Raw genomic sequence first — 23384 nt, 5'->3', positions numbered from 1 at the left:
GGCATATAACTCGTAATTGCCATCTCCTGTGTTGTGTTGTCGCTGAAACAGCGATACTGGAGTGACTGCTTCAGGGCACAAGCCTGCGAAGCCCAGTCATCGAGATCCCCCTCTCGGCCTCACCAATGTAGTCCAAAGGAATGCAGAGCAGTACATTTGGCACCAGCATGGCTGCAGAAGCTGCCGGAACAGTGCGTGAATACAGGATGGACAGTGCAGGATCTATACAGGAATATATGGCTAGTGGTGCAGTGTGAACATGTCACACTATTTCCATTTTTTTAAACTCTTTAACCAAAACACACTTTTAATTCAAAACAAATTTCCACAAAATCTCCATTTACAAAACATTTTTCCACACAATTCAAATTCTTGAAATATATATAAACTCTTAGTTCTTTTTTCAAATGAGCATAATTTTTTTTTACTACTTTTAAAAAAACAACAAAAATTACAGCTAAAACAATGCCCCCCCAAAAATATTTGGACACGTAAGACTCAACCGAAATGGCAAGTTTTTGGAATGGTTTTGTCAGTCCTTTTCTTCAGGTCTAAAAAAAAAATAACATCCTACCCTAAATCTCACTGTTTAAGAATTGCCTATTTGTTTCTGTCTTAATGGTTTGTTCATGTTCAAGCTTGTGAACAGTACTTTAATCTTCAAAGACATCTATAAAAAAAATACCATCCTGCCCTAAAAGGTTAATTCCACCCACACAACCAAATTTGTTTAAAATGACTGCATTACAAACAATTTTTTTGGGGGGGGGGGGGGGGGTTGTGAAGTTTTGTGAAGTCAAGATCATCACACTGAAGACTTGCCTTAATGGTTTCAATCTCCAGTACTTCAAAGACATTGACATTGACTGGGTTGAACAGTAGACCTTTAGAGTGAGATTTTTTTTCTCCTTTTTTATTTTCCTTTATTTTCTTTGTAAGTAAGATAAATAATATTACTAATTTTCTTTTTTTTTGTATATTATATTTATTGTGGTATTTTTGAATTTACAGACACATAAACAGTACAACCACAAGACAGGACAAAACACAACTACACAAACAAGAAGGGGGGAAGAAACTCATTCAATTAGGTTCAATTTAGCAGATAACCACATCATCACCAAGTAAAGGCAAAGGGGTTCAAAGCAACTTTTTGCACAATATGACATCATAGACAACGTGAAATAATATTGTAATAATAACAATTATTAAATAATAATAATAATAGGTGATAACCTAGGCCTTTTTACATCACAAGGGCATTACTTAAGGAGAATGACCATAGTAACAGAGAGCGAATAGATTTGCAACAGTGTCAACGTTGTCGCTAGTTTTGACAAATTATTGAGGAAAAGAAAATGTCAAATATTGAAATGAAATTTAGAGAGAGAAAAACCTGAGAATATTAAGATTGACATGGAAGTTAAAGAAGATAGCAAGAAATTACAAGAAAAGAAAATTAAATTTCAAATAGTATCGCCGTTATTAGAAGTTTTTAACAGGTGACTGAAAAGAGGCCTCCAAGAAGCATCAAACTGATCTATATTTCCAGACATATTATATCTTAGTCTTTCCACATGCAGGGAGGAGGAGAGTTCTGACAACCAAGTTTTGAATAGTGGCTTCGACTTTTTCTTCCACGTGCAAAGAATAGATTTTTTTTGCAATCGTCATACCATACTGTATAGACAGTCAAAAAGCATGCAAGGAAGACATTGCAAGGAAGCTGACCAGCCAAGAACAGCAGTTGCGAGATCTAAAGGAAATTCACATGCATAAGCATCAGAGAGAAATTGAAAAACCTCTGACCAAAATTAAGAGAGTTTTGGGCATGCCCAGAAAAGATGACAAAGAGAGCCCTCCGCAGATTCGCACTTATTGCAGAGAGGGGAAATATTAGGAAAAAAAGTGTTCAGTTTGACCCTTGAATAATGTAATCTATGCAGCACCTTGTACTGAATAAGCTGGTGTCTGGCATTAATAGAGCAGATGTATATATTTTTAAGACATTTTGCCCTGTCATCCTCAGAAATCTGAATATCCAATTAATTTTCCCAGTCGTTTTTCAGATGATTAGTAGAGATATCTTACTGAATTGTAAAGAAATCTTCTATTTTTGTGATTAACTTTTGTGTATTGGGGGTGCAAGTAAGCAATTTGTGTAATTCATAATTAGCTGATAATGTTTTAAGCCTTCTGTATCGGTTATTATCTTATTAGTGACAACTGATATATTTTTTCTTATAAGAATGGCTACTTCTCTTTTCTTTGAATTGTGAGATGAAAAAAAAAAAAATCTGTGTAAGTTGTGTTTCTTATGTTCTGATTCTAATAGGTGAGTTTTGTGTAACAGACAAATGTCAGCATTTAATTTTTTCCGGTAGTTTAATATTTTGGTTCTTTTAACCGGTGAATTTATGCCCCATACATTCCAACTAACTTCATATGTGTGTTGTTTTCTAGTTCTAACTGCATTGCATATTATTTTATTGTTCTTCAGATATTTAGGCTGAAATATTTTAATTAAGTTACAGGATGTGGTATATGAACTAGACAAGCAGATGGAACATTTAACACATAACAGCCAAATTTTAGAAAGTTGAAAAGATGAAGTTAGTAGAGTATACAAGAATCATTTATTTATAGAGAGTTACGTGCTGACTTTTATTTTTGTTTATTTTATTTTTCCTTTTTCCCACCCTTCCTTCATGCACCTTTCATTGTTGGCAAGTCGGTCTTAAATTGTCAGATTTTAAATCCAAGTAATGTCAGGGCTCCTGTAAAGTTGCCCATTAACATACAATTTGTCTATGTTGAGACTCGCTCGTTTTCCTTTGTTCCGCTGTTGCTTCATTATTGGGATTAGTCTTTTTCATCGTTTATGTATTTCTCGAGGAAACTGGTCATTCATCCCAAATTGGATACCTCGTAGTTCTCTTCTTTGGCTTTTCACTAGTTCTTTATCTTTGTAATGTTCAAATTTTGGTACTATTGGGCAGGGTCGTTTGAATTCTGTTTTTTTTTTTTTGGCCGATCTGGTGTACGCAGTGGAAAGTAATTGTGTTGATGGTTGTCATGGGTAGTTTCAGAGAGGAGTGCAAAAATTCTGGGTTTTCTTGTGTTGTTTCAGGTACCCCTGAGAGAATTAAGTTGTCTCGCATACTTTGGCATTGGAGGTCTAGGATGGTTACTTTCATTTGGATATTCTCAGAGGTGAGATTATTGATTTGTGTTGTTAGAGCCGATATCTTTGTTTGTAGATCATTGTTTTGGGTTTGAAACGTTTCTGTTTAAGACTGGCTAAATTCGAGACTTGACTTCGAATTCCTTAAAGTCTTGATGTAACAGTTCGAGATTAGCCAGTTTATTGTTGATAGATTCCGGTAAGCTAACATCTACTGTTGTGGTGCTTTCTTCTGTTTCTGCAGAATCCTTCCGACGCTGGTGTTTTTTCTGTGGCTGGGACATGATGTTGTGTCCATAAAAGTCTAAGAATCATGGAGAGAATCCGTCTTCGATGCTCTCCACAGTTGCTGTGAGTCCATTGTGTTTTGTTTAATAATAAAAGAGATGAGGAGGTGAAGAAAAGTTTGTCTTGTATGTAATTATGTATTTATGTTTGATTGTTCAGATGTTTACAGCAGTGATGCCACCATCTTGGATCACGTCCACGATCACAGCGTCATTCCCTCATCTCAAAACTATCTTTATAACCACACCATTTGGATGAGCAACATTAATCAACAGTGTGAGAAGAAAACATAAAAGAAAAGTGGTATAAGCAATACTATTCTATACCCTGTTGTTTCTAGGATGTTTTGAAAAAATAAAGCAGGGTGTTTCTAATAAATAAATATATCCAAAAGGTCAATGTAAGCGTAAACTATAAATTGCCTGATTTTTTGAGGGGAATTTCAGAATTACTGGGAACCAATCCCACTCCACAAAGGATTTCTCGTAGTAATTTTCCAGATCTTTTTGGAATCTGCGGACAAACCACCTCCAGTACACCCAAATAGGACAAGGACTTAATAATACCTGCCTCCAAAGCCGTTCATCATGAACTTCTCTGGCTATTCTGAATTCTTTATATGGTATCCACTTACCTGATGATTTAAAACTTTTATTACTTGCCACTGCTTCAAAGCAAAAATCTTTACACAGATTATTAGTTTCATCGTAATAGTGCCCATTGATTCCAGTTATTCTGTGTGAAAGAACCCTGTGATCTCCATCATGGTTTTCAGTTTGGGTGCAGGTGGCTTTACAGAACGGACACTGATCCCAACAGCACTGACAGAACTGGTCAATCAGAATCTCATCTGGTCTGTCCTTGAGGTCCAGTTTTTCATAAAATGTATCTGTGTTGAACTCTTTGCTCGTGTCAGGCATTAGAGCAGGAAGTTTTGTTGTTAACACTTCTTTGAGAAGGTTGAAATCATCAACATCATCATGTTTGACTCCAATGAGGTCTTTTTTAGAGAATATCAGCACATCTGAGAGCTGCTGCGTGAAAGTCTTCAACCACAAATCAACATTTCCACTGTTTGTTTGAACATGTTCAGTAGATTCACGTACTGCTTCCATGATCTTCTTCTGGAGGAGTTCACTGTTGTTCTGCATCTTGGGCAAAACACTGTGACTGAAATGATCAGTCATGTACTGACTTACTTCATCTCTGATGAAATTCTCAAAGTGCTCTCTGGGATAATTAATGTAGTCCATGTATGCAGAAAAATTCTCCTTTTCTGCCAGAAACTTCAGGAGGTGTTTCTCCAGATTTATTCTGCTTCCATTCAATGATATACGGTTTAGTCTAATATCATCTATCAAATCTCTTGCAGACTTTGTGTAGACACTCTGCTCAATACGCTCTTTAAGTTTCTGACACAAGATCTCACCAAAAATGACAGATGATGCAGCTCCTTGAAGGTGTTTCTGGAAAATACTGTAATACTCTTCTTTCTTCTTCTCCAAAAAGAGGACAGGGTCATTGGCTTCTCTAAACAGTCTGTGTTGCTGAGTGAATGTTTTGTTTGCTCTCTTAAAGATGGAGCAAATCAAGTCGATGGAGAATTCATTCTTGAACACATAGTTCACTGACCCTTCCTCATGTTGTCTTACTCTTGCCTTGATATAATCTATTAGTTGTTGAATGCAGCTGACATTGAAGCCCATTTTTGCAATGTTAAATGACATGATCCTTTTGTCTATTTGCTGGTCAACATCTGTGACAAAGATTGTTATTTGAATTTCGTCCTCTTTAGAAAGAGTCTTACCAAACTTCTCTTTAGCTGCATTGATGGCTGTTTTTAAAATTCCACTGGATTTCTTTAATTGTACATAATCTGAATAACTTGTTACAGAAAAAACATCCCTGCACTCACTCCTCTCCCTCCAGGGGTCTACAGGAGCACTTTTATAGATGTCACTGAGGAGTAGTTTCACTTCTCTCAGTATGTCAATTTCTTTGATTGGAGTGTCTGTGATGATCTTCTTCACACACTCTTTCCAAAACAAATCAAACTCGTTCTTCAGTGTTTCTTCATCTTTTGCTTGGTCTTTGAGTTTTAAGGCAAGTTCTTTGCTCTTTTCAAAGAGAGTGTTTTCATGATGTGTCCTCTGAGAATCAATCTTCTTCTTCAAGTCTCGCTGCTGAAGCATCCCATTTAATTTCCTATTTGTTTCTCTTATGATGGATTCTTGAAGCTCTTGGATCTTTATCTCAAAATTATTTTTCCATTGAATCAGTATTCCAGCATCTCTGTCTTTCTCAAAGAATTCTGACATTGAGCTTTTTACTCCTTCACTTTTCTCTTTTAGTTCTACTTTAAGATCACTTTCCTTGACCTCATCAACTTCTTCATTTTCTATTTTGTTGTGTAGTTTGTACTCAATTTCCAGCATGGCACTCCGAAGCGTCCAGGACCACTGGTTGTATTCTGTCTCCAGTTTCCTGTATGCTGCAATCTCCAGAGAATTCTGAAAGCTGAACACAAATCGTTCATCCAGCAATGCCTCCCAAAGCTCTTGAATGCGATCTTGTAAGTCTATCAGCTTCATTCTGTCTGATTTAGATGCATGAGACATAATAGTTTCCTTCAGCTCTTGAATATTCTCACAGTAGTTTGGGTTTGTTGGTGCCATGGGTGGGTTGCCCTCCCAGAGCTGAGCAAAATACTTCACATCCTTTTGTATATCAAATGCAATGACATCACTGAAACATTCAACATCACAGACTTCCTCTTTAGCAGCAAGTTTTGTCATCTCATCCAGTGTCTCCTGCAGTCGTCTCCTTCCCTCCATGTTTTTCTCTCCAGCTGTGATGTCTGAAACATTCTGATGCACAAACACACATCTGGGATTCAGTCTGACCTTCTTCATCCTCAGGAAGGCCTGAACAACAATCTGAAGAATGTCCTGCATCTCAGCTGGGTTTTCACCAAAGATGTTGATCAGTGTCATATTTGCAAGACCAACAACAAATGTGGCCATTTCATTGTCATGATGTCTTGTTAATCTTACAGCCATCTCAGAACTACGAAGACCCTCAGTATCTACAACCAGAATATAGTCCAAGTTCAGCTGTGGTTTCATCTCGTCTGACACTCTGACCAGCTGCATGAAAGCTCCTCTGGTGGTTCTGCCAGCGCTGACCGCAAACTGCAGTCCAAACATGGCGTTCAGCATAGTGGATTTACCAGAGCTCTGAACCCCTAAAACTGACAGCACAAATACTCTCATGTTTCCAAGTTTCTTGATAACTTCATCTAGAACAGCAGTAATCCAGATCACAGGAACATGACCAGCATCTCCATCCATCAGCTCCAATGGAAATCCAGAGATCATCATCTCTGCTGCAATACTCGGCAGAGAAGAGATCTCAAACTCCAGGCCTACCTTGCTCTTCTGCACAGATGTACATGATTCATAGATCTGACCAATCTCCCTCATGATGTGTTCCAAGCCAAAGGCTGCAGCTTGAAGTTTCTCAGATATTCCCTCAAGTTTTGTTTGTTCAGTCTTAAGCTGTTCAGATTTATCATTGTTCTCTTTCAGTTTTAAGACTGCTGACCACTGTTCAGTATACTTGTGATAAAGAGCAGAGAGGTCAGCTGAGGTATTTTCATCCAGGAGGATTCCAAGCCATTTAAGGAAAAACATCTTTTTCGCAGAACCTGAGTTTGTTTCTTTAATGAAGATCTTTATAAACTCACTGACATCATACTCATACTGTTCTTCACGGATTTTTGTCATGTCTCTTTTTTTACTCTGCTCTGTGTCTAATTCATTAGCTTGAGGTCGATGTAGCTCTTTGTTTTTCTGACACCACTGATGCCACAGTTTCCCCTGATGGGGCAGAACTGATTCTTTGATTTCAGCCAGGTTTTTATTCTCCAGCAAACTCATCATCTGCTGCGCTGCTTCTTTTCCATTCCTGCAGTCGTCATCATTTTTCTCATCTACTATGATGTCTGAGTGTTTGGACACATCTTCAAGAATGAAAGTGGAAGATGACAATGAGAAACATTCATTTATAGCTCTTCTGAGTTCTTCAGATATATCTGACTGGCTTCTGTTTTTCAAACCAATTTTGTATTTTCCTTTCCGTGTCTCCGTGAGAACTGAATCCCTCTCAGCAAAAAGACAAATGAGTGGTTTTGAGTCTTTATAGAGTTTTTCAACATGTATCATTCTTTTGTCATTCCTCTGAAGTTGTGGTAGAAGAACAACATTGACTGAGGCCATTTCAGTGAGAATCTGTAGCTGTTTCTCATTGTCTCCTGCATCACCATGGAGATTACAGAATGCAACACAGTCATTGAATTTATCAGTGTTTTTCCCAGAGGGACAGAACCAGGTGATCTCCACCACTCCATCCATCAGGACTCTGGTTCTGCTGCTGCCTGGACAATTCCTGTGGAAGAACGTGTTGTGTTTCTCATTGATCAGACTGTTCATCAGCTGAGACTTGGATGAGGATACAGAGCCAAACCTGAAGAAAGACACCATTGGAGTTTGTGCTTTGAAGACCGGCTGGATTTGACTGATGATCTCATTGTCAGCATCCTTCATTTTCCAGCTCTTGTTGATTTGTCTGAATGTCCAGAGAGGAACTTCAATCTCTTGTGTAAATGGATCAGGAACAAGGAGAGGAAGAGCGTACTGACACTGAGACAGTTTAGTCACCATCAGCTGCTTCAGGAAACCATCAGCACAATGAAACGCAGCCATCTGAACATCCATTGGATGAACAGGGTCAGTTTTACTTGTTTTGTGGTCTGAAATTGTTTCGGAAAAAAAATCATCAAAATCGGCTTCTTGTTTAAATGAATCATTGTGACCTTCCTCATCAGTCTTAACATTAATACATCTTGCTTTATAGTCCATCATCAGCAGTTTGTGTATGAAAGTATGAATCAGCTCCTCTTCAGCACAAGACTCATTGGACTGTAACGAATGTGCAGTTAACTGAAGAACATCTGCGGCTGTCAGTTTATAGTCATGCTTGTCAAGGTGAAGTCTGTGAAAGAGTGCTTTTAACCTTGTAAGCTTTTCTTTTTCTACATGCTCATATGGTCCCTCACTTTCAGTTGTCTGCTCTTCAGCAGTTCGCTGTGAAATAAAAGACACAAAGTGGTTTTACATCATTTATATGCAAGATCTTTTGCAGTGTTTGCTTTAAAATACTCTGCTATGTTACAAGCGGTATGTCATCTGTATCTACTCTATAGAAAATATTTTAAAAAGTAGAATTCACAGCTTTTTTATGTTTAATTTCTCATTATCCCTTCTAAAAACTAACCTGAAAAAAAAGTCAATATATATGTCATTATCTCAAGCAAGACCAGGAAAAATAAATTAATGCTACATAAAAGGCACAAAATAAAAAAAAAAAAACACAGTTTGAGCACAGTTTTGTGGCTGCAGTGTCAGGCGAGTGTCACTGTTGGGCAGTGTTATTCCTGCTTCCTGCTTGCTCTGCTGCTGCTGGTTTGTGATCGTAGCTCCGTGTAGCTTTGTTTTTCTGTAGAATCTCTATCTTACTATTACTCTCTGATGTTTAAAGTGATAAAATATAACTTAATTCCCACCATATTTCTGACATAATCTATCAATCTAATCTGATTAATTTTATTGTTTGCTTTTTTTTCTAAATCCGCGAGTGCAGCGCACCTGCAGCATCTTAGCATTCGTTAGGTTGTCATTAGTGTTTCCATTCATTCCTATCGCTGTTTTCTTTTCTCCTCTCCTCTCTCTCGCTACGTTTCTTTTTTTTCTCTCACTCCGTTTTTTTTTTCCACAAGTTCATCAAACAACTGTGGTAAGAATCTTTCATCAATCACAGTGAGTAATGGCTTCTATTGTTATTGTAATTGAGGACAGTAAGAATGTGAGGGCTCTAGATACAGCTTTGGATGCATCTAGCTCAGGGAGTTCTGTACATTGTTTGGTTCCAGTAACAGCGCCTCTGCAGCAGGGCAACTGGGTGATTGTGAGGCGGCATAGTCGGGAGTCAAAACACCGCTCTTCCGTTCTGATCAAAACATTAAACAGGTTCTCCCCACTCTGAGAAACCTGATGAAAGTGCTCTGATATTGGCGATTCTATTGTACAGAACGTGAAAATAGAGACACCAGCCACTATAGTCCAATGTTTACCGGGAGTCAGAGCACCTGGCATCTTGGCAAGTGCTGGCTAATGCTAAACATACATACAGTAAGATTGTTATTCACGCTGGCGCTAATGATGTTCGACTTCGCCAGTTGGAGATCACTAAAAATAACATTAAAGAGGTGTGTGAACTTGCAAGCACGATGTCAGACACTGTAATATGCTCTGGTCCCCTCCCTGCTTACCGTGGTGATGAGATACATAGCAGATTGTCATCACTCAATGGTTGGATGTCTAAGTAGTGTCCGCAGAATAACATAGGTTTCATAGACAATTGGACAAGCTTTTGTGGCAGACCTGACCTGTTGAAAAGAGATGTTCTTCATCCCTCCTGGGGTGGTGCTGCTCTTCTCACTAGAAATATGGCACATAGTCTTAGAGTTTGTACTTGAGTAACTGGGGCCCAGGTCAGGAAGCAGACAGACTGGCTAAACCGACAGTCTGCTAGCCGCCTCACGTCACAGAAGTCAGTTAATTCTCAGCACATGGAGACTCTTTCACCTAGATATCACACTATAGAGACTGTGTCTGTTCCCCGAAATAGAAAATACAAAAAACGTCCAAACCAATTTAAGAGTAACAATTTAATTGAGGTTCAACAAATAAAAAACAGATGCAATACGGATAAACAAATGATAAAGCTTGGCTTATTGAATGTCAGGTCCCTTTCTACAAATGCACTTTTTGTAAATGATATGATCGCTGATCATAACCTAGATGTGCTCTGTTTGTTTCAAATGAGTGTACCCCCCAAGATTACGGTTATAAACATAAGCCGTGTCCAAAAGGTAAAGGCGGAGGTGTTGCTTCAATTTATAACAAAGTTTTCAGTATTTCTCAGAGGGCGGGCTTCAAGTATAACTCGTTTGAAGTAATAGTGCTTCATATAACATTATCCAGAGAAACAAGCGTTAATGATAAATCCCCTGTGATGTTTGTACTGGCTACTGTATACAGGCCACCAGGGCACCATATAGACTTTATTAAAGAGTTTGCTTTATATCCGAGTTAGTGCTGGCTGCAGATAAAGTTTTAATTGTTGGTGATTTTAATATCCATGTTGATCATGAAAAAGATGCATTGGGATCAGCATTTATAGACATTCTGAACTCTATTGGGGTTAGACAACACATCTCAGGACCTACTCATTGTCGAAATCATACTCTAGATTTAATACTGTCACATGGAATTGATGTTGATGGTGTTGAAAATATGCAGCCAAGTGATGATATCTCAGATCATTATTTAGTTTTGTGCAAACTTCATATAGCTAAAACTGTAAATTCTACTTCTTGTTACAAGTATGGTAAAACCATCACTTCTACCACAAAAGACTGCTTTGTAAGTTATCTTCCTGATGTACCCCAATTCCTTAGCATATCCAAAACCTCAGAACAACTTGATGATGTAACAAAAACTATGGACTCTCTCTTTTCTAGCATTTTAAATACAGTTGCTCCTTTACGCTTAAGGAAGGTTAAGGAAAACAGTCTGACACTGTGGTATAATGAGCACACTTGCACCCTAAAGAGAGCAGTCCGGAAAATGGAGCACAGCTGGAGGAAAAGAAAAAATAGAGGTTTTTCGAATTGCTTGGCGGGAAAGTAACCTATCCTACACAAAAGCATTAAAAACTGCTAGATCTGATTACTTTTCGTCTCTTTTAGAAGAAAACAAACATAACCCCAGGTATTTATTCAATACAGTGGCTAAATTAACGAAAAATAAAGCATCAAGTGTTGACATTTCCCAACAGCACAGCAGTAATGACTTTATGAACTACTTTACTTCTAAGATTGATACTATTAGAGATAAAATTGTAACCATGCAGCCGTCAGCTACAGTATCGCATCAGACAGTGTACTATAGATCCCCTGAGGAACAGTTCCACTCATTCCCTACTATAGAAGAGGAAGAATTGTATAAACTTGTTAAATCATCTAAAACAACAACATGTATGTTAAACACTATTCCATCTAAGCTCCTAAAAGACGTGCTTCCAGAAGTCATAGATCCTCTTCTGACTATTATTAATTCCTCATTGTCGTTAGGATATGTCCCCAAAACCTTCAAACTGGCTCTCATCAAAAAACCACAACTTGACCCCAAAGAACTAGTTAATTACAGACCGATCTCGAATCTCCCTTTTCTGTCCAAGATACTAGAAAAGGTAGTATCCTTACAATTATATTCCTTCTTAGAAAAAAAATGGTATCTGTGAGGATTTCCAGTCAGGATTTAGACCGTGTCATAGTACTGAGACTGCTCTCCTTAGAGTTACAAATGACCTGCTCTTATCATCTGATCGTTGTTGTATCTCTCTATTAGTGCTACTGGATCTTAGCGCTGCGTTCGACACTATTGACCCCAACATTCTTTTGCATAGACTAGAAAACTTTGTTCATATTAATGGAAGTGCCTTAGCATGGTTTAACTTTTTGAGCAGTACGGTCCCACATATGGGATTCTTATTTCCGTGCCCCTGGGCGTATGGTCCCACATATGGGATTTAGAACGTTCAGTGACGTCGCATAACTGCCAAATTCAAACTGCGCTTTCGCGCGTTGGCTGGCGCTGAGCCAGAGACAGACGTGCACTGCTCTTGTCATATTATCACAACTATGCAGTATTATTAACCACATAATGCATATTTTAGGTTTCAGACATTTAAATACACATAAATACTAGTAAAACAATACATTTAGAGTTTGAAAAAAACACGCATATGTCTATGGAAGCAACAATGATAATCCATTCAAATTTAATTTGCAGATGTTTTTTATGCATATCAGATACACATAGTGTAAGTATCTATAAAGTTCACTCTATTCTTCACCCAGTTCACTGGCCACTTATTACCTGTATTTCGGGAGAAATTGATGAATTCACGTGCTGTAAATCTGACTGACAGGACTCACAGAACAAACATGGCGGCACCCGTCTCACATTACAGATCACGATCAAGATAATTTAGAAAGGTTTTTAAACGACCAAACACACTCATTTACACATATTTATGAATCGGAATATCAGATTGTTCATGACATGGTATGCAAGTTTGTGAATATTTGAAATTAAAAAAGGAAAAACTAAATAAAAGCGATCCATCTGTCATACAGTGTTATTGTAGACGCGGTGTGTCACGTGACAAGCCTGACGTGTCGTCATGGAAACAGTAAGGGGAACGTTCTAAAATAACAGTCGTCTTAAAAAAACTCACTCTGGGGGGACCGCTAGAATATTTTAAACTCACCACTGAAAAGGTTAAATCGTACCTATATGACCACCATCAATTTGTAGCAGTGAATAAAGAGGTAACATATCGATCACAAGTGCAGTATGGAGTACCTCAAGGCTCAGTACTAGGGTCGTTACTCTTAACGCTTTACATGTTACCATTGGGAGATATCATCAGGAAACATGGTGTTAGCTTTCACTGTTATGCTGATGATACTCAGCTCTATATTTCTTTGCGGCCCGGTGAAACATACCAGTTTTAAAAACTAACGGAATGCATAGTAGATATAAAAAACTGGATGACGAGTAATTTCTTACTACTAAATTCTGAAAAAAAACAGAGGTGTTAATTATAGGACCTAAAAACTCTGCATGTAATAACCTAGAACGCTGTCTAAGACTTGATGGCTGCTCTGTCAATTCCTCGTCATCAGTTAGTAACCTAGGTGTGCTATTTGATAGCAATCTTTCCTTAGAAAGCCACGTTTCTAGCATTTGTAAAACTGCATTTTTCCATCTCAAAAATATATCTAATTTACGACCTATGCTCTCAATGTCAAATGCAGAAATGTTAATCCATGCGTTTATGACCTCAAGGTTAGATTATTGTAATGCTTTATTGGGTGGTTGTTCTGCAGGCTTAATGAAAAAAACTCCAGCTAGTCCAAAATGCAGCAGCTAGAGTTCTTACAAGAACCAGGAAGTATGACCATATTAGCCCGGTTCTGTCAACACTGCACTGGCTACCTATTAAACATTGTATAGATTTTGCTTATTACTTATAAAGCCCTGAATGGTTTAGCGCCTCAGTATTTGAATGAGCTCTTGTTACATTATAGTCCTCCACGTCCACTGCGTTCTCAAAACTCTGGCAATTTGATAACAGCTAGAATATCAAAGTCATCTGCGGGTGGCAGATTCTTTTCCTATTTAGCGCCTAAACTCTGGAATAACCTACCAAACATTGTTAGGGAGGCAGACACACTCTTGCAGTTTAAATCTAGATTAAAGACCTATCTTTTTAACCTGGCTTACACATAACACACGAATACGCTTCTAATATCCAAATCTGTTAAAGGATTTTAGGCTGCATGAATTAGGTAAACCGGAATCGGGAACACTTCCTGTAACACCCGATGTACTTGCTACATCGTTAGAAGAATGGCATCTACACTAATATTAGTCTATTTCTCTCTTATTCCGAGGTCACCGTAGCCACCAGATCCAGTCTGTATCCAGATTAGATGGTCACTACAGGCCCCACGGATCCAGTACATATCCAGCCCAGATGGTGGATCAGCACCTAGAAGGGACCTCTACAGCCCTGAAAAACAGCGGAGACCAGGACAACTAGATGAGCCCCAGATACCCTGTAAAGACCTTGTCTCAGACGACCACCGGGACAAGACCACAGGAAACAGACGATTCTTCTGCACAATCTGACTTTGCTGTAGCCTGGAATTGAACTGTTGGTTTCATCTAGCCAGAGGAGAACTGGCCCCCCGACTGGGCCTGGTTTCTCCCAAGATTTTTTCTCCATTCTGTCACCGATGGAGTTTTGGTTCCTTGCCGCTGTCATCCCTGGCGTGCAGATACTATTTAAACTGAACTGAGCTGAATGATGACATCACTGAATTCAATGATGAACTGCCTTTAACTGTCATTTTGAATTAATGACACACTGTTTTCCTAATTAATGTTGTTCAGTTGCTTTGACACAATCTGTTTTGTATGAAGTGCTATATAAGTAAAGGTGACTTGACTTGACTTGCAGTGTGTGAAAACAACCAGTCTATAATGGTAAAATTCCACTCACTCATTGTTTTATAATCCCAAAAAATCATAAACAGTCTCTCTACACGAGCAGTTCCAGACTATGACGTCATACTCTTGTGACTCTCTCTGCCCAATTAGTATATACACAGCCCTGAGTGAGAAGCAACAGTCCACCATTACTGTTTTCTTGCTGTAGCTGCTGGAGACACAATATCAGCGCCAAAGAGCCATTAAAAGTGTTGTGTGTTGGGAAACACCAGCGAACATAGGAGTCTCCAAAGACCGCTGAGGACACAGTGGTTAAATTTCATTTTCAAAGGAAATGTCCCGGAAAAAAACAACAGAAAATTCCTATATGTTTCTGCTAACATTTTACGCCAGACTACCTAACAAACGAGGGTCAGTTCAGTGCTGGAGTTGTGACAGTGATGTGACATACTGCTAATTATGGTGACCCATACTCAGAATTTGTGCTCTGCATTTAACCCATCCAAAGTGCACACACACAGCAGTGAACACACACACACCGTGCACACACACCCGGAGCAGTGGGCAGCGATTTATGCTGCGGCGCCCGAGGAGCAGTTGGGGGTTCGGTGCCTTGCTCAAGGGCACCTCAGTCCTCCTCAGTGGTATTGCCAGCCCGAGACTCGAACCCACAACCTTAGGGCTAGGAGTTAAACACTCTAACCATTAGGCCACGACTTCCCCTTAGAACAGCGGAGTCGGCAGGATTGTGCAAAGATTGCTTCTGAAAGAGGGATCGATACCAATGCTTTGTGCGCAAACGTCCAGACTCCAGACAAAGTAAGCATCACGCATCATATTCTGTATTCCAAAAGATTTTCGTGGCTCTCTGTAAGGCTAATGTTGCTAAAGCTACAGTTGTCTCTGCCTGTTTTCACTAATGCTGCCTTCATGTGCTACCAGAATGATCGTGAATAGGATAGTGGGAGTTAAAAATTGCGTTTGGAACCAATGTGAGGATCAGTACCACAGTCACCACCAGTTAAACCGTAACACCGGTGGTCTGCCCATGAGCATGAGCTCTTGAAGCTCCGCACTCTTCTGAAAAGGGGGGCGGGAGCCCCAGCTCATTTTCATTTAAAGGGGACAAACACAAAAGCAGCGCGTTTTGGCTCATAGCCTAAAAGTGGCAATTTCAATAAGCTATAAAAATTATCTGTGGGGTATTTTGAGATAAAACTTAATATACACACTCTGGGGACATAAGAGAACAATTTAAAATATTGTATCAATGCATTCTATGGCACCTTTAAAATCTTTTGCTTTGAGTCTGCCATTTTGGGCATTTCATTTTGTTCTTGTTAAAAATGTTATTCATTTAACTCTAATTTCTTTCTAAAACTTTAAATTATATGTGAACATGACATACAATGACAGTGTTCTCTGACAGTGTGTAATCAGTACAGAATGTAATCATATTACAGAACTCAAGTCTTTCTTTAATCATGTTACAGAATACAAGTCTTAAAGGGTTAGTTCACTCAAAAATTTAAATTAGGCTGTGTTTTACTCTAGCTTGTGCCAATAGTTGTACAGTGAATCAGTTCTGGGAGCATGACATATGAGGTCAGCGTTGTGCATGCGCCGGCGAGTCTCGTGAAAACCAATGTTTGTTACAGGATCAGAGGAAGCAAAGTTTCCTTTCTTTAGCAAAGGAAAACCAGTCTCCTCTTGGCTTATATCGAAATCCTCTGACATTCTTCTTTACAAATCCTCGTTTTGTACTTCTAATTCTTGACCGTTGTTTTGTTTTGATCTCTCCGCTGCGTTTCCGCGTGTGTCACTTCTGAGCAGCACATGCGCAAAGCTGACCTCATACGTCATGCTCCTGGAACTGCTTCCATTTACAACAGTGAGCACAAGCTAGATTAAAGTGATTATTACGTTTTGAATATGGACATTTTTCTTACAAAAACGCATCGGTTGCTACAGGAGGCCTTTGTTCACCCCAGTGTGAGACACTTTTTTTATGGAAGGGCGCTTTTTATTTCACTTCTTTTGGACTGAAGCAATGCAACACCCGATGACTGCAACGATAGAACTTGAAAGATCAAAGACAATTTTTTATATAACTCCAACTGGATTCATCTGAAAGATGAAAGTCATATACACCTAGGATGCCTCGGGGGTAAGTAAAACGCAGCATAATTTTCATTTTTGGGTGAACTAACCCTTTAATTACACTAAAAACATAAAAGCAGCTTTTTAAATGAACTCTGTTGTCAAATGCTTTTGTAGTCATTGTCTACAAGGTCATATACCACTTCCATGTCTAACCACAAGGGTTGAAAGTCCAATAACTAACGAACCAGTTAAGATTCCCCCAGAGTACATTGAATTCCAGGAAGTCTTCAGCAAAGCCAAAGCTGCTACGTTACCTCCACACCGCCAGTGGGACTGTGCCATAGACCTATTACCTAACACAGCACCCTCCTAAAAGTAAGGTATATCCATTAACTATACCAGAAACGCAGGCCATGGAACAATACATTGAAGAAGCTCTGGAGTCAGGCTTTATCCGCCCATCCACATCACCCGCAGCATCTGGATTTTTTTTTGTGGAAAAAAAGGATGGTGGCCTACGCCCCTGTATCGATTATCGTGGTCTAAACTCCATCACTATCAAGAACAGGTACCCACTCCCATTAGTTCCCCTCAGCCTTAGAACAATTACGGGAAGCCAAGATTTTTACCTAAGCTTGATCTACGAAGTGCCTATAATTTAATCAGGATCAGAGAAGGTGATGAATGGAAGACAGCATTTATCACCACCAGGGGCACTATGAATACTTGGTAATGCCGTACGGCCTATCCAATTCACCATCTGTGTTTCAATCATTTATCAATGAGATCTTTCGGGACATTCTAAATGACCACATTATCGCCTACATTGATGACATTCTAATATATTCGAAGACACGTGAGCAACATATCCAACATGTGAAAGATGTTCTGTCTCGATTACTGGCAAACCACTTATATGTTAAGACTGAGAGTGGAGATGGACGCAAGGAAGGTTGAGGCAGTTACAGAGTGGCCACGTCCCACTACGGTAAAGGAAATACAGAGATTCTTAGGATTTGCTAACTTTTACAGGAGATTCATCAGAGACTACAGTACCATTGCAGCACCACTCACTGCTTTGCTTAAGGGGAAACCAAGGAAACTATCATGGACAAAGCTTGCCCAGACCGCATTTGATACCCTGAAGACAAGCTTTACCACTGCTCCAATTCTGAAACACCCAAACCCTGACCTACCATTCATAGTGGAAGTAGATGCTTCTGACGTCGGCATCGGCAGCAGTTCTATCCCAGAGACAAGGAAACCCTGGTAAAGTTTTTCCATGTGCTTTCTTTTTCCAGAAAACTAACCACAGCAGAGAAAAAACTATGATGTAGGAAACAAGGAACTACTTTCCATCAAGGAAGCACTGTCTGAGTGGAGACACTGGTTGGAGGGAGCACGTCATCCATTTCAGGTGATTACAGATCACAAAAAAATTTGGAGTATATCAAGAGTGCTAAACGTCTGAACCCGAGGCAGGCTCGGTGGTCATTATTCTTCACAAGATTTCATTTCACAGTAACATATCGCCCAGGAAGCAAGAATGGTAAAGCCGACGCGTTGTCACGAATATATGAGTCAGAGGAAACTTCTTGCTGCCAAGGACCAATTCTACCCCCATCAGTCATTTTGGCACCTATTCGTTGGGATATAATGGAGGAAATTCAAAGAAAACAACAACTAACAGAACCCACACCATCAGGTTGCCCCCCTAACCGCCAATACGTTCCCAGGATCTCTTCGGCAGCGCGCATCATGCAATGGGTTCATTACATCTCTGAGCTCCGGACATCCTGGCATTCAGCGGACAGAGGAACTGGTACGCAATTCATTTTGGTGGCCTAATTTAACAAAGGATGTCTCTTTGTATGTCAAATCTTGCAGCATGTGTGCACAGTCAAAAACACCACGAAAACTTCCAGCTGGTCTCTTGGAACCCTGCCTATCCCTCGGCGGCCCTGGTCTCATCTGGCAGTGGATTTCATCACAGATCTACCCAGCTCTAACGGCTGCACCACCATACTGGTAATTGTTGATAGATTTTCTAAGTCCTGTCGTCTGGTTCCACTAAAAAGCATTCCCCACAGCTATGGAGACAGCACAAGCTTTATTTCAACATGTTTTCGAATTTATGGCATACCAGAGGATATTGTTTCTGACAGAGGCCCACATTCACGTCCCGAGTATGGCAAGCCTTCTGCAAACAATTAGGCATAAATGTCAGTTTAACATCAGGTTATCACCCTCAAAGCAAATGGACAGGTGGAAAGAGTAAACCAAGAAATTGGGCGATATCTTAGATCCTACTGTAGTCAAGAACAGGAACGTTGGAATGAATTCCTACCCTGCGCAGAATATGCAAGAAACTCCCTTACTCACTCATCTACAGGACTCACCCCCTTCAAGTGTGTTTTAGGATATCAAACCCCCCATGTTCCCTTGGTCGGGTGAACCTTCAGAAGTTCCGGCAGTGGATGACTGGGTCAGAAGAAGCGAAAGAGTCTGGGACAGCGCTCATGTGAGGCTACAGAGGGCAATCAGAGCCCAGAAAACCCAAGCAGATCGTAGGAGAAGTCCCCACCCAAACTATCAGCCGGGTCAGAGGGTATGGTTATCGACTCGAGATCTACGGTTACGGCTACCCTGCAAGAAGCTCAGTCCACGGTATGTAGGCCCATTTCGGATAATAAAGCAAATTAATCCAGTAACATACAGGTTAGAGCTCCCAGCTCATTATCGCATTTCTCCTTCATTTCATGTATCTCTGTTAAAACCTGCTCATCCTGCTTCCGGTCCTGCCTCCGAGGAGAGGGAGCCCCCCCACCACTGGATGTTGATGGAGCTCCGGCTTACCTGGTCAAGGATATCATAGATTCCAGACGTCGGGGGGCAGGCTACAATACCTAGTGGACTGGGAGGGCTACGGCCCAGAAGAAAGATCTTGGGTGGCCCGCCAAGGACATATTAGACCCATCATTGACCCGGGATTTCCATCATGCACATCCGGATCGTCCAGCACCTCGACCAAGGGGACGTCCACGAAGAACACCTGGAGGTGTTCCTAGGGGGCAGGAATCTGTAACATCAACCATCCATTCATCCAGCCGCCAGAGGGCGCCATCTCCTCATTACTGACTGTGCTCTTCTTCTTCCTCCACTTACTGTAGCTTCCTGTTTAAATCCAGCTCAGTTGTACAACAGATTGCGAAGTATTGCCAGCTAACCCCTGTCTCTACCAAGCGTTTTCTCATTGCCACATTGATTGCCTCGTGTAGTTCTTTGCCTGTTCTTGACCTTGTTTGTTGGATTACGATTTGGATTTGTTTGCTGTACGGACTGCTTGCTGTGATATTGACCTTGCTTGTTATTTGACCACGATTATCTGCCTTATCCTTGTGTGTGGTTTTCTCCACAATAAACATCTCCGCAAATGGATTCAAATACTCAACCGAGTCAGTCATCCTTACAAGATCCCTACAATAGGAAGTGAGAGCTGTTTAGCTTGATTTAATTTTTGCCCACTTCAGGTACTGAGGTTGTATTGTATCATTCAATATAACAATGTTTAGCAGCAGACTGACCTACTCATGACCGAATTTGCTCAGAAGCTAGTTTAAAGCTTTTGATGCACGATCTGAGACTGAAATTAGGCTTGTGGTTCCCTGTATTTAGCAAAAATTTTTCCAAATTGCTTCTTAACTTTCCTTGTCATCAGGATAATGTAATGTTCATATAATCCCAATAAAACCACTGAGTAATTTGAGGATGTAACTGTCAAGCAGATAATAATAATCAGCTAATATATGTACACGCAAAACTCAGCTCTTACTCTGTGTTTTTCTTCTATTTCTGTTGTTGTGGTGGGATCCATTATGTCCTTATTGATTGTAGGTTCATCTTGAAACAAACAAACAAAAACCCAGATAATTAACTTTCAAGAATTCTACAGTTTCTACAGTTATTAGAACATTTTTTTCCCTATATAATAGCAATATTTACATTTCATCAAGAAGCTTTGAGTTTTTCATTCTAATTGGAGAATATTTAACCAGTTAACATTTCTTGAACTGATATCCCTTACCAAAAAGTAGTATACTTCAAGTTTATTTTATTAAGTATACTTAAGTAAAGTTCAAGTATATTTAGACTTTTTGTAAGTATAAGTCAAGTATACTTAAATGTCATTTTAAGTATATTTCTGAGAAGTACATAAAGCCCATTTCTGAGAAGTACATAAAAAGTAAACTAAAAGCATACTTTCCTATTTTTTGTTTAAAAGAAGTATACTAATAGCACACTTGAATAAACTTATTTTTCGTAAGGGATATCATTAAGGCTAATCTCTTTAAACAAATATATCTATAACATCATACCGGGTGAATTCTAAATCAGAATGTAAGATTATAGTCCACAAATCTACTAACTCACCACTTTCACATTCATTATTTTGCAGGCCTTCTCTCTCTCTTGCTGTGTTGTACATCTCTCCAGTGTAATGCTGCTGTTTATTCTCAATAAACAGACGGTCAATCTTCTTCATCAGTTCTCTCATCTCATATTGGTTGTTCATGATCTTGGTACAGGTGTGATATCTTCCTCCACATTTCTCCAGCAGTTGCTCTAGTACAAGGTTTTTCTTCAGATCATCTGTTATGGTGTCACACTCTTCTTCTGCTTCATAGGTGAAGAGAATCATCACAAACTGAAGAACGTCTTCACCAAATACTCTCTGAAGCCATTCAAGACCCATCTTATCAGCATCTGTTAATTGACCCAGTCGCACTACAAAGATGAAAGTGTTGATTTCGCTCTCATGCACAAGTTGACCAATGACATCGTTAGCAGGGTCCAGGTGAAGTTCAGTCTCATGTAAGCCAGTCAAGTTGATCACCGTGACGTGGTGTTCTGATATTTTCCTCCGTAAAGGAACGATCCTGGATGTTTCTACATTTTCAATATTTGGTTGTTCTTCTCCAAGGAGAATGTTGTCCTGTCCAAACTGGACAGCTGCTAAGTTTCCAGCTGTCACAATGGTTAGATTGGGAAATGTGCAATCTAAAATGAACAAAATAATTGTTCTTGAAAACACATCAATACACTGAAATATAAGAACAAGTCTTACGAGTCAGTAACATAAAAAATTAGATTTGTTTTTTACCCATACTGCTGAGAGACAGAGCAACAGTCAGCAACGAATCAGGTGCTCCACTCAGTCTGCAGGCTCATCAGCTTTGGAATTGGTCCCAGACTGTTCCTTATCATGAAATAATCAGAAGCACAGGGGGAAATGACTGGCTGATGACACAGCTTACGCTCATTGGTTCACACAACCATACTGTACAGTAGTCTTATAAAATGTTTGATTTTGCACCTCTGATATCATGTTTCTTATGTAGAAATTATGTGAATTTTCTCAAATACCCCGACAGTGCAGTGTATGGGATGTTATTGTTGTCATATTTCTAAAAAAAAAAAACTTAAATACTGAACTCTTTATGCAAATAAAAAGTTGATATATAAATCTTTTTTTTTTCTAGGCACATCTGAAGGAATTTTGAGGCAATACTGACTATTATTTTGATTGTTTTGCAGGTTGCAGTTGTAAGTAACAATCTACAACATGTAAGTTACAGAATTTATATTGTACATCAATATAAATGGCATATGTACATCACATATATGTACAATATACATAAGAATATTTATTCACCAAGTTTTTATTTAATTTATAATTTCTCTCCTACATCAATATGGATCAACAGCTTTGATTACAGAATTCTGCACTTCAGAAGGGAGAAGAAGGGCAAGAAGGGAGTCTTTATACAGAACAAATCAGGCATTTCTCAATCAGTAACCACTTTTACCAGACAGCATAAAATCAACCCTTAACCTAGAACCCAGTGGGTTTCAACAAATCGTAAAGCAGTTGAAAAACGCCCACAGATTGGGAATCGCCCTTAATTTTTGGCCAATGCCCCCTAGCGTATTAAGAGACCTATTGACTGCAGCGCCTCTGCAGAATAAGACCGTTTTCCAATCTGTGAAATCATGCACCACAACGCGTATCCGACTCGTTTGAAATCTACACAGAATGCTGTATTTTAACGCACGGTTGATGAGACCAAACATCGCATAAGGTTAGATAGACAGCCTTTATCAGTCGCCATTATAAACATCACTGACAAGTAGAAGAGATACAACAGTGGCATCTATCGACATAAATAACACATGAGTGTGCAGGACTCAGACCTGGTTAGTTTATTTTTAATCATCTGATTTTGGAAATGTTTCTGCAAACGCCTCTCAATAAAATGTTTCTGTGTTCTATTATCATTATCTATAATCCATCGGACAACCGTGTACAGTAAGTTATTTAAAAAAAAAATTCAACTAATTCTGGTCTGTCCATATAGCATGTCAAATAAAGTAATTCTTATCCATGTTTTGTTCCTTATAATAGCCTACATTAAGACGCTAAATAAATAAAACAATCAAAAATGATCTTATTAAGCATAAAGTCAAACCTGTTGTGTGTGTTGTTGTCTCTCTGTGTGTCATCGGTCCAGTGATCCGAAAAGCGGTCTCTGCAGGCTTTTATATAG

General features: G+C 39.3%; 1 protein-coding gene across 2 annotated transcripts; it reads right to left on the bottom strand.

Annotated features, from left to right (window-relative positions):
* Nucleotides 1-2832: 2832 nt before the first annotated feature.
* On the bottom strand, nucleotides 2833-23384 carry LOC109057418 (interferon-induced very large GTPase 1-like). Of its 2 annotated transcripts, none has more exons than XM_042776744.1 (5): nucleotides 23307-23384; nucleotides 21941-22030; nucleotides 21211-21837; nucleotides 20612-20679; nucleotides 2833-8616 (listed from the first exon to the last, which is right to left on the bottom strand). In XM_042776744.1, exons 2-5 carry the CDS (start codon nucleotides 21942-21944, stop codon nucleotides 3868-3870), a joined length of 5448 nt encoding a protein of 1815 aa, XP_042632678.1. In that variant the 5' UTR covers nucleotides 21945-22030; nucleotides 23307-23384; the 3' UTR covers nucleotides 2833-3867. The 2 variants fall into 2 exon arrangements, with proteins under 2 accessions (XP_042632678.1, XP_042632679.1); XM_042776745.1 differs by having other exon boundaries at nucleotides 21941-22036; nucleotides 23307-23349.

This window comes from Cyprinus carpio, chromosome A19 (assembly GCF_018340385.1).
Source record: "Cyprinus carpio isolate SPL01 chromosome A19, ASM1834038v1, whole genome shotgun sequence".
Classification (NCBI taxonomy): domain Eukaryota; kingdom Metazoa; phylum Chordata; class Actinopteri; order Cypriniformes; family Cyprinidae; genus Cyprinus; species Cyprinus carpio.
This window is presented reverse-complemented; position numbering and strand designations above follow the sequence as displayed.